Consider the following 12,588-nt stretch of genomic DNA (forward strand, 5'->3'; position numbering starts at 1 on the left):
ATGCATTATGATGTATGCACCCGGACACCCACCAAACTGCATCCTGACACCCACCGAACTGCACTGCTGGCCTGTGCACTGAACTTTTCTGACCTGGACTATAACATGTAGAAGAGTTCTCCAACTAAAGAGGAGTCCAGGTGGCAGACTAGTGCTATTTTCATTGTTTTACTGTACAGCATCCAAGATAAAAAAAATTTGGAAACTAAGGTTTCAATGTGTTACCGCACAGTTTACGTGTGTGGCATTGAAGAAATGACATCCAAGTGAAAACAAAGGACAGCCAGTACATTTTAGTACATTTTAGTGAAAGCAATTAACTTCAGGCATATCAACCTTGAGCATGAGGCAATAAACAGGCTGGCAACTGAAGGGCCTTGAGATAGAATCAAACAAGAAGCTCAGGGATTACTGATCCAATTCCGTCCATCTTATCTTTCTTGTTGACCTCAGTTTGGTCAGGTCTGAGTTCAGGATATTTATTTAAAAACACATTTTGTTATTTCTGGCCAGCTTAAATATTCAAGGATCTGTGGGACAAACTACTTCCAGAGCAGCTGAAACTAGTCCAAACATGATACATAATAGAAGCAAACCTATTAAACAGCAGGAATTCGTCAACATCTCGCTATCCCCCAAGGACTTATGGAATCAGTTCAAATACTGCATAACAGTTCAAAAACTGCGTTGTAAAACATGTATAACTTGTTCATATTTCAGTCTAGACACAGATCGCTTCTAAAAAAAAACACATTGTGCAGGCATTTTATTAAAAAATATATAAGTTAGACTGGAAGAGGTAAAAATAAATCATCCCCAAAGAGAACATTTTCCAGGGCTTAAATTTTAGCAATGACAGCTCAGTTTGTAAACAGTGTAAAAAGACTAAAATGAATGGACTATAGTGACCAGGGTAATGTATTGACACAGTGATTTAGGGGGGGGCATCAGCAGAGTCACAGACTGTCAGAACTCAGGTTTTCTTATGTAACAAAATACACAAAATATGCCTAGAATATACACAGTCACAGCATTTTTAAATTTTGTGAAGTTCTTTGATACAGCCTCTCGATACGAAAGGCGCTCTATTAAATCCAAGGATATTTAAGATTAAACATACAATGATGCTGTCCAACTCAATTTCTATATATTAGGTGCATGGATTGAGCACATGTCTTCATCTCCAAGTCTCATTGATAGCCTTATCAATCATCAACATCATGTTGGATTACTGTGGACCTGACTAACAGTTCAAAAAAAACAGAAACTATTGTCCTAACTCTGGTGTGCAACACACTGAGCTAGTCAGGACGTGATTAATGTCCCTGATCCCAATCTCACAGAGAAACTGAACAGAAACCATGTCTATCCTCTCCAAGATGCTTTGATGAGCCAAGCACAAGATGGTCAATCCAACTGAAGTGCTATAGATCTGCCCAGATCACAGAGAAGTCCATCATGCTACTCAGATCTTTACCATGAAACCAGCTCAATCCCAGATACCTCCTCCCCAAGAGAATAGTCACAGTTTGACTCTAACTCTTCACTACATGATGTAGGGATGTTCTCCCGATGTGAAAAAGACTATGCCAAGATTATTATTGTTATTTCAAATGATATCAAAAATCTCCACCCAGCCTAAATGTTGCATCGTTGCCAATCCAAAAGAATATTCAGATGTGAGGAATGCAATAATTTACATTGGGATATGAAACATGGTATTCAGAACAGGAGTCACAAATGATATCTCCTGCCTGTAACCAGAAACGCTTCAGGCCAGTCTGCATCATCTCCGAAGTAGATTGCATCAGAATTCCTGTTGGCGAGTATAACCAGCAGAAGTTAATAGTCGATCACTGTCTGCTACTTCTGTTGTTAATATTGAGTTTTAGACCTCAGTAGTGCAGTAGAAATCGCTATTCTGGGACTAAGTCAGTGCAGATGTATTTGTACTCTGAAACTGTTCATACCGTACATGTTGTGGGAGTGTTTCTGACACTGGGTGATAAATGTGGAAAAATATTTAATTCCCCACCACTAACTAACATGCCTCATCTTGACTAGCACTCAACCTCAACCAAAAATATGAACACAAAAGATCAAATTGGAATATTGAAATTTTTCAACCACCGTAAAATAAAAATAATGCATACATTAAACACCACTGGCAATGGAGAAAAGAATCTAGATTGTTTCACTAGTAGTTTTACCAGACCAGTTGTACACGGGGAATACTGAATAACAAACGGTTTGATGTGACTAATGTACAAGTGAATTGGATGTTACAAGAGCAACGAAAATTTTATAAACAATTTGTTATTTCATAATGCTTTTCATACCAGCAACGTTGTGGGTTTCAATGTGCTATGTATAACATCATGCAATATATCTTAATGATGAAACCTATTGCCATAACATCGAAACTGAGACTATCTCAGTTGGGATTTTATTGCAATAGGTTTGAACTGGTGGATATTAATGGAAATTACTAAAAAACAAATTTGGTCAAAATTACTAGGCTATGTTACATGTTTTTGTTCAATAGAAATCTGCAAAAGAGCAAGGGGGAGAAAATCTATCTTGCAAATGCTACCTAGTAGATTTGCTTTATTTTCTTAGCACATCAGAAAATCCTGAATTTGGCAAGCTGATTTATAGTAAATTCTTCAAAATTAAAACTGGCTTCAAAGTTTTGCCCCAAAATTGAACTGGCTTTGAATTGTGTTCAAAGTTTTACCCACAAAATTCAGTCAATTCACTTGATAGTATATTCTATGGAGCACTTTGAGACGTCTCGATGACGTGATAAGGCCCAATATCAAATGTAAGGATTATTATTAAAACAATTTGTCAAATTTTGGATGCTCCTGAAATGTAAATCGAGTAAATCTAACTAACCCCAGATGGAAATCCTTCCCCAAAGTTGTGATACTGGCCCGAAACAATGTAAATGATGTTAATCAAAGTAACAGTATTTATTGTGATTTGTCCTAGGGTACAGGGGAAAACTAGGACTTGCAGGACTCGGAGGTGAAAAGGGCGATAGAGGGCTTCCTGGTAAAACAGGAATTCAAGGACAGAATGGTGTTAAAGGAAAACTAGGTCCAGCAGGAACTTTTGGACCCAAAGGAGACAAAGGACAAAGAGGACAAGCAGGACCTGCTGGTGTTTGTAAATGTGGCAGTATAATGCCTAAATCTGCTTTTTCTGTTGGCATAACAACCAGTTACCCAGCAGAAAGAAAGCCCATTATATTTAATAAAATTCTTTTAAATGAGGGAGGCCATTATACCCCTTCCACTGGAAAGTTTATATGTGGCATTCCAGGGATTTATTACTTCTCTTATCATATTACTCTGGCCAACAAACACCTTGCACTAGCACTGGTACACAATGGCCAATATCGTATAAAAACCTTTGATGCTAATACAGGGAACCACGATGTATCGTCAGGATCCATAGCCATGTACCTGATGCCGGAGGATGAAGTCTGGCTGGAGATCTTTGATTACGAGCAGAATGGTCTCTTTTCTGATCCCAACTGGACTGACAGTTTATTCTCTGGGTTTTTACTTTACACTGATTCTGACTACCTGGATGCATTGGCAGAGGATGAAGAACTATAAACTGAAGATGTCTGAATATTCCCTGATAACTTCCAAACATTCTATGAAGAAGATCCAGTAATAATCAACTTGTGGTCACTTGTGTTTTCTGAAACACGTGGAAATTTTCCTGTTCTCACTTGGAATAAGGTTGGGAATTAGCTCACCGGGTAATGACTCGTTTAGGACACTATGAGTAATTCCCAATCCACTCCAGTTCAATTGATGAAGTTCACAAGATCGCAAGAGATTTTCAGATGAAGAAGGCCCATTTGATCATTTCTTTCCAAATATCAACCATCCAATCCTCCTGCATCAAGCTGCTGCAGTTGACAGAGTTATAGTTAAGTGATTTCATATGGATCATATAGATCTGGGATCCAGTGTAGAACAGTTCAGTGCACCTCAAAGACAGCAGGACATCTTCAATGGGATTATAAAGCAGTTTCAATCCAGAACCAATGCCTTTTTATCTAGTGGAAACACACTTTTAAAGAATAATATAATTTTGGCCGACTAAATCTTGATTTATTTTCTTTGAAAGTTATTTTCAACCTAACATGAATTTTGGTGTCCGTGGACACAACAGACTGTGTCATTTCGCATGAGAATTTGAATGTAATGATACCACCCGATTGTTTTTATTTAATGGTGCTCTTTTCATCACTGTCTAGTCTAGTGATAGAACTGGGAATATTTAGCACCTTTGAGTTATGCTACTTTTCATTTGTAAGTAATATTATAAAAGAAGAGAGCATTAAAGGTTGCAACTACATATCCTACAGTGACGTGCTATCATTTCTTGAATTGGACTTGGTACAAACATAATTGTTGAGACATGTTTATTTAGACTGATTCTGCTTTTTGTAAATTCAAAGATAAGCATATAGTTCTGGTCATGAGATTTGGCTGAAAACAAGAAAATCCTGAATGAACAAGCATCTGTTAAATACAATTCTAAAGCACAAACAACAATACATATTAAAGATATTAAACCAAATTATATACTAAAATGGCAGGAATTAATTGTAAACCCCAGGGACAAATTCAGAAAAAATATTCCCAGACATGATCCATGCCAGACGACAGACATCAGCCAACGGAAGAAAGGTTTGGGATTGTTCTTGTGTAATTGCACCCCTTTTTGGAGTGATGCAACTCATTGATCTCGCTTCATTTATCTAATAACCTTCCTAGCGTTGTGCCATGTTTGGTGGTAAGTTGTCTTTGTTACAGTTCTAACTTGCTCCAAGCTTCCAAAACCGCTTTAAAGGCCCTCTGCTTACACCTAATGGCTCTCCTTCCCTTTGAGGTTATCTTGACAGGTTTACACTTTAGAACCGAGTGTCTCGCAGGCTGTAGCTTCAGTTTCCTCACAACTTCAGCTACAGAAGCAAGAAAGTCCACTGCAGACTCGTCAGTCATCGAGTCTGTGCTGTCAGCCCTTGCACAGAATATATGTACTAAACATTTACATTTACGGCCCCAACTTTTTTNCATCTTTCCATCCTTTCATCCAGGTTTCTTCCAATATTTGTGTCTCTCAGAATCTAACCTTAGCTGTTTAAAGGTATTTCATGTGTTATTATTGGATCTATTAAAGTACCTAGATTGGTATCTTATAACTCTGGTGTGGAATGTCATATTTTACAATTAGACGTATAAGCATGCCATATACTGATGGAATAAATTTGCTATTTTTCCAAGGTCAGGAAGAGTGTTTGCCAAAAATACTGTTTCAAAATCAGATCAATATATGTACATCAATCTGACTACTCTCCACCTCCTAAATCATGGAAAAAAAGGTCAAAATAGTTTGGGCACTGGTCTCCAAACAAATGCGTCAAAGAACTACATAGAAATATACATAAAAACTGATTTCTGGAAACAAAAAACTTGGACAAACAACAAGACAATTTAAATGAATCAATCCAAATAGATTCAGTGAACATCCAAGTTCTAATTATTAGTTTAAGCCATATGACAGAAACTTGTAAAGATTCAATAGGTGGCAACACTTTACTGCCTCATTCACGTCAATTGAATATTTTGCTGTTCCCACTGTGCATCTTTTGTCATTTTAATTATAATTCTGAAAAGTTCCACCATCCTCCACATTGGACATATCCATTAAATAAATACAAATAAAATAATAAATAATAATCATTGTATTTGATATAGTGCCTTATATATATTAAATATAGTGCCTTCAAGTCCCACCTCAAGACCCTCCTCTTCGACCATGCCATCGGCCACCCCCCTTCCCCTCCCCTTCCTTCTCCCCCTCTGAACCCTACTCGGGTCTGAAATGCTGTACACTGTCCAGCTCCTTGGGACGTCCTCCCGACGTGAAAGGCGCTATACAAATGTAATCTTGTTGTTGCCTTATCATGTCATTGAGACGTCTCAAAACGCTTCAAAGAATACACTGTAAGATGTAGTGACTGTGTGTTTTGTGGATGAAAATGGTAGGGAGAGAGGGGAAGAGAGAGAGAAAGTGATATTTTTCCTTTAACAACCACACCTAATAGAAACACATGAGACATTGAGTATAGAGATTATGTTAAAATATTATTAATAATCCTAGCATTTGACACAGCACTATATCAAATCATCGAGACATTTCAAAGCGCTTTGCAGAATTTACTGTATAGTGCCTGTGTGTTTTGTGGGAAACACGGGATAGCTATTTGCACACAACAAACAGTCATAGATTAAGTGACCAATTTATTATTGTTTTAAAAAATGTATTTATTGTTTAGACTCCAAATAAATCTCCACTGCTCATAATCTCCTCTCCATCTATTCCCTTCTCCCTAATGTGTACATAAATTATTAATTTAATCAAAGAGATAATGGTATTTTTGTAGATTTAATAATACTTGCATTTGCTTTAGTGACTTTCATGTCATGAGGACATCTTGAAGTGCTTCACAGGACTTATTGTAATGTGTCGTGACAACATTTTATAGGTGAAAGCCAATTTGCACACAAAATGTCCCACAAACATCCAAGAAGCAAAGGACAATTTTACTTGTGAGATTGTTGGCCAGGACACTGGGGGAAGCCATTTGAATAGTGCTGTGGGCATCCACATGAACAAGGAGATGGGACCTCAGTTTATCTTCTCATCTGAAGAATGGAACCCACAACCTTCTCTTCCAAAATGTACATAATAATCCTTACAGTTGGTTTACCATCTTTCACTTTGGGAGAATATTTCAAACGCTTCACAGGATAAACTGTAATGACATGTGTGTATGTGTAAATGATTTGCACACAGCAACTTCTCGCAAATAACTATGGAATGACTGAACAACTTTTTATTTTGGAGATTGTTGGCCAGGACACTGGGAAAGAGAAACTCCCTTCTCTTTTCAAAGAATGCCATGGAATCTTTCTGGCAAAGATAGCTTCTGAGCCAGGCCGACATACATGAGTAAACATGAGGAAGAAGGAATTAGAGGGGTACAGGAGAGGGGATTAGGAAGGTGGAGGCTGATGTTTTGGTACCGGCATGGACTATTTGGGTTGAATGTTTCCTTGCTGTAACATTCTATGTAATTATGCCATGGAAATATTAAATGTTGATGGCTTTTATAATAACCGTTGTGGTAAGCAGCAGACATGTAATAGGTTACCACATTACAGACATGTAATGCCCAGTCTGTATTGAGTTAGCTCAGCAGTGGAATTGGTCTCAGTGTCCCTGAGCTATCAGAAAGAAAATTCATACAGTGATTCTTACTGCTGGTCACTCTCAAGGGAATCCTGCTTGAATGTACGTGCGGGTTGATGCTAGATGAGGAAAGGATCTGGCGTGGTTGTGATGCCCTGGAAAAAATATGCAGCTTGCTGAGACCCACTTTTAATGACAACTTGGGAAAGATGCCAGAAGGCTTCTAGTGCCATTAAACTATATGCCAACTGGAGTTAGCACCCCAGTTGGGGAGGTGTGGAAGTTGGAAAGGGAAGGTTTGTAAAATAGAATCAAAACAACATTGTAGAATATTGACTTTTTTTTAACCTGAGGAATTCTCTGAATAAATTTAAAATTGTCATAGTTTTAAGGTTTTATTTTAGTATAATAACTAGTGCACCAATCAAAGGAATAAGTTAGTAAACAATTCTTTATTATTGATGGGATGGCTTACCAGTTTCCAATTAAGTTGTGATCTTATTGAAGTAGAATCAAATGCTTGAGCCTTTGTTTAAACTCTTAAAGCTTAATCTACAAAATCTAAAACTGGTTTCTTAATATCACTTGTAATCAAAAGGAGTATTACTTTAATCGTTTTGCAAAGCATTTAAAATGTTGTTTCTTAAATGAAATGCCTGTAATTGGGTCAAAAATAAATGCAGCACATAGTGTTTTCTTGGAAAATGGCATATAATTACTTATTGTTATGGTACTTCTTAATATCCTGTACGAGTTTTTGGACAATCCAAAGAAGATAACTTTATGAAATGTAACTTTATTCAAAACAGCTTTTGGAGCAGTATCCCAATAGAGCTCATTCACCAAGACATGCTTAAAGCTAAACCTCTAACGATCTCTTATATAACAATAATCACTAATAACTGTTACAACAACTTGCATTTATACAGCATTCTTCATCTGGGTAGCGTCTCAGAGCACTTAGCAGTGGTTTGGTTTGACACCGAGCTGGAAAGACAGTGGAGGTGACTTAAGGCGTGATTCGAAGAAAATCTTCAGGTGTGAATTGAACATGGGCAACGATGGGGCAAGACGGAGGGACTGAGGAATGTTATTCCAGAGATATAGTTACATCTGCCATACTAGTCATTGAAAAACATACAGTAACGGTTTCACAGATAAAAGATGGAGAAGAAAACTTCACAACAATGTCTTGTATTTACTTCTAAAGAACTCTCTTCAACATTGAAAGAATCTTAAATATAATCCTTGCAATTGATATAGCACCTTATCATGTTAAAATGTCTCAGGGTCCTTCACAGTAATGTCTATAAAGTGTAGTGACTGTATATAACGTAGAGGAATGTGGCAGCCAGAGCGCAGATGGTTTTCGGTCAGCCAGGAGTCTGACACATGTGGAAACCTATCACCACGCTCAAAGTATCCAAACTACCTGCTCGTCGAAATTTCTCTGTATGTGGAATGTTGCAGAGATGTACCTTGCTTACCTAATTCTAGAGACTATTAGGTACAGGTTTGTGATAGCTAAGGTATGGGGACCATAGCCTGGGTATTGGGGTACTACTGCTGGGGTACAAGCTGACCCGCGTGAAGGGCACTGTATAAATGCAAGTTGTTATTGCTGGAGTTCAACCAGCTAAAACCATATCACTTGCCACCAAGGCAACTGTCTGTCAATTTTCCCTACTTATCCAGGTAGGATCACTTTACCCATTGGGGATTTGGCCTGCAGGGTTAACAGGAGCCAAGTGAGAAGAATCCCTGTTCCCAGTGACTAGTCTTCCCATTCAAATCCTGTTGATGAGCCAAACTGGCTGGTCTGTCATCAGCAGTGACCTGGAATAGTGCAGACCCATCTGACTCCAGAACCAGACTACCTGGACTGCCTGGAGTGATGATTTAATTCAAACATTGGAAAGCTAAGCATGTCAGCGTGGAGCCAGCCCAGCCTCAAGGAGACCGTGCTTACCACCCACCAAGGAGGAAAGTCAATACAACGGCAATATGCTACAAACAACCAGGAAATGAATGACTAATTCAACTGAAGGATTTGTTGGCCAGGACACTGGGATAAATTTCCTTCTCTTTTCAAATAGTGCCATGGGATCTTAAACATCCAAATAAACAGGCAGATAAAACCTCTGACAATACAACATTCCCCCAACACAGCACTGGAGTGTCAGCCCAGACTATGGGGGTGATGGGGAGGGAGTTAAAACATTTCCAGGTGTTTGTTATTTACTGTTCATACTGTTTTGTAACTCTTTGTTAGCTTCTTCCCTAACTACCTTTTTGTTGATATAATAGTGAGCAAATGTTTTGACAGTTTTTGGATTTGTTGCTAAATTCCTTTCCGGTTCTCTCTCCACTCCCTAATGTCTTTTTAATCTCTTTCTGTACAGTCATGTATTGGCTCAATGGTCACCTTCTCCATTTCTCACTACAAGCTTAGTAAATCTTTCTTTTTCCTGACCATCCATTATGGAGCGAAGGAATGCAGTGGGCGAGCTAGCAACAAGGCTGAAGACAAAAAAAACATTTCCAGAGAGACTGAAATAAACTCACAAACAGGCTGGAGAATGGCAAAAAAATGAAGATTTCTGCCTCTCCTTTAGCTTTGTCTACTTCCCATATAACCATAATAATGATTTTTGCACAAAACACAAAATACTGCAGATGCTGGAAATCTGAAACAAAAACCGAGCGAACTGGGGAAACTCAGCAAGTCAGGCAGCACCCAGAGAGAAAGGAAAGCGAGTCAACGCTTCGGGTCCGCGACTCTTAATAATAATAATAATAATCCTTGCATTTGATATAGCGCTTTTCACGTCGGGAGGACGTCCCAAAGCGCTTCACAGAACACACTGTAAAGTGAATTGACTGTATATTTGTGGGCGAACGCGGCAGCCAATTGCGCACAGCAATGTCCCACAAACAGTCGTAGATTGAAAATGACCAATTTAATTATTGTTTTTAGTTTTGGAGGGATTATTATTAGGCGTGTGGAGTAAGGAAACTTGCCCAAGGTTTCGCCCTGCCTGGAATTGAACTCAGGTCTCTCATAATAATCCTTGCATTTGTTAGCAGCATTTTATCACGCCTTCGAGACGTCTCAAAACGCTTCGCAGGATACACTGTCAAGTGAACTGACTGCAATATTCTGTGGGTGAGACCATCAGCCTCACACTGATTTCACTGTATGTTTTGGTCTTTGTGGATTTGCATATATATATATTTTTTAAAAAAATGATGATGATTAGGATTCCTACATTTCTCTCTTAACAGGACACCGTAGCAAATCAGTTCCCACCCCCCCCACCCCACCCCCTGAGCTGCCAGCCTGGTCCTCAGTGATTGACAGTGAAACTCACCAACTGCTGTCCAGGCAGCTCAGGCTCTTTCCTGTGAAGTGGTCACCAGGAGAGCTGTTTCCAGGACACGGTCAGCGTCAGTGAAAGAGTGGGGGGAGGGAGGGAGGGAGGATGGCATTGCATGAGAAGCCAAAGCATTAATGCTCACGGTGTAAGTATCTTGTTTCTTTGCAATAATAATAATTCTTTTAAAAAAAAACTTCGATTTGCTTCGCCTCCATCCGGTTACTGTGTTGCAGCCCCCGGGACCTGATGATCCACTGCATTGCAGCAGCTGAAGTCTGTGCTGGTGATAGATTCGTGTCGACTCTCTGCTCCTCAGTGTTTATGTGGCACCATCAGCTGCTTTGCTGCCCTGATTCCTGCTGGTGTTGGTTGCACCCGTGGAGGTTTCACTTTGCGGGTTAATATTGATTCAGCTGCTTAGTTACAGTAAGAGAGAGTATCCCACCCACCCACCCACCCACCCACCCTGTGACAACCACAGATCACACTTTGCTATTGCGGCTATTAATAAAAGCTGCTCCTGTTACAGCAAAGAAAACACATTTGTCCATTTCCGAGAAACGCCTGGTCTGAGATTGACCCAAAGCAACAATAATTTGGTCACTTCGGTCCACGACTGTTTGTGGGACGCTGCTGTGCGCAATGGGCTGCCGCGATTCGCCCACGCAAAATATACAGTCACTTCACGTTACGGTATATTCTGTGAAGCGCTTTGAGACGTCTCCCAAGATGTGATAAGGCGCTATATCAAATGCAAGGATTATTATTATTATATAGGTTTGGTATATCCAGTTAACTGCTATTTTATGATCGTGCCCAGTGAACATGATGATGTACATTGTTGTTATTATTCAAGGAGTATTATTATTATTACATTGGGGCTACTATTTACCCACTTCAGTGTCCACATACCGTCCCTGGCTACTAATGCCAGGGGTGGTGTGAATTGTAACAGGAAGGCAAAATGTGTTGTTTTGTGGTAGGTATTAACAACCACCAGACTGAGATGACGTTATTGAATAATAACAATAATAATCCTTGTATTTGGTACAGCATCAGAAGGACGTCTCAAAGCGCTTAAACAGGAATAAATTGTCAGGTTCGATAGAAAGATAGTAATGATAATCCTTGCAATTGAGTTTTATGTTTCCCCTTTTATTTTCTGTGTCTCCTCTCTGAACATTACTCTCCATACTTCCTAGCTCTGCAATGGGGGATTGTATCAGCTCTTGATGTATCCCACCTGTCCATTCTGTTGCATCCTCTAACCACATTGTTCTTTGGTTCATAGGCAAACGTATGTTATTCCTGTAATAACAAATTTAAATATTTTTCTCTGTTGTGTGTTAATGAAGCACTTTGAGACGTCTTGAAGACGTCTCAAAGACATGATATATCAAATGCAAGGATTATTATTATTAATTCTAGGATCCGCTATTAAGTCATGTTTTCCTGCCCAGAAAATGTGAAACCTTACCTCAGGGTTGAAGGTTCAATTTACACACTCGAGTTCTGTTGACTACAGAGCATACTGCTTCTTGGAACCAGCTTGATTTTATTGTGGTATGGAAACTCATTTTGCTGTTAAATGACCCTTTTGCAATTGCTAGTGTCCATTTAATTTCTTTGTTCTTGCACCTGATGCTGTTAGACTAACCCAGTAAACTATTTTCTTTCTTTGCACTGTTTTCCCATTTTTTGAGCTTTTGTTAAATCTTGTCTGTATTTTCAATATTGCTTTGAATCTGTTCTGCCTTAGGAAGCAACATTGTATCACTGATGTCTCAGCATTTTTTCCCATTGATCTTGATTAGAGCTTGTACATTTTCCAGAAAAAAATAATAATATAATGACTGTACTATGCCTCATTTCTCCATTTTTTAAAATATTCATTAGTTTGTTATTTTGCTGCCATTGCTTTCATCCT

General features: G+C 38.9%; 2 protein-coding genes across 4 annotated transcripts in view; both read left to right on the forward strand.

Moving 5' to 3' along the window:
- LOC103175798 (C1q and TNF related 7) overlaps positions 1–5,230 on the forward strand; it is a 42,699-nt gene extending 37,469 nt beyond the window's left edge. For both annotated transcript variants that reach the window (XM_007889000.2, XM_007888999.2), the window contains exon 3: positions 2,995–5,230. In XM_007889000.2, coding sequence (XP_007887191.1) covers positions 2,995–3,626 — 632 coding nt within the window. In that variant the 3' untranslated portion in view covers positions 3,627–5,230. The remainder of the gene's footprint in view (positions 1–2,994) is intronic.
- Positions 5,231–10,729: 5,499 nt separating this feature from the next.
- cc2d2a (coiled-coil and C2 domain containing 2A) overlaps positions 10,730–12,588 on the forward strand; it is a 64,352-nt gene continuing 62,493 nt past the window's right edge. For both annotated transcript variants that reach the window (XM_007889001.2, XM_007889002.2), the window contains exon 1: positions 10,730–10,806. The gene's annotated coding sequence lies outside the window, so the exon portion shown is untranslated. The remainder of the gene's footprint in view (positions 10,807–12,588) is intronic.

The sequence above is a fragment of the Callorhinchus milii genome, unplaced genomic scaffold (genome assembly GCF_018977255.1).
Source record: "Callorhinchus milii isolate IMCB2004 unplaced genomic scaffold, IMCB_Cmil_1.0 Scaffold1, whole genome shotgun sequence".
Taxonomy (NCBI): Eukaryota; Metazoa; Chordata; class Chondrichthyes; order Chimaeriformes; family Callorhinchidae; genus Callorhinchus; species Callorhinchus milii.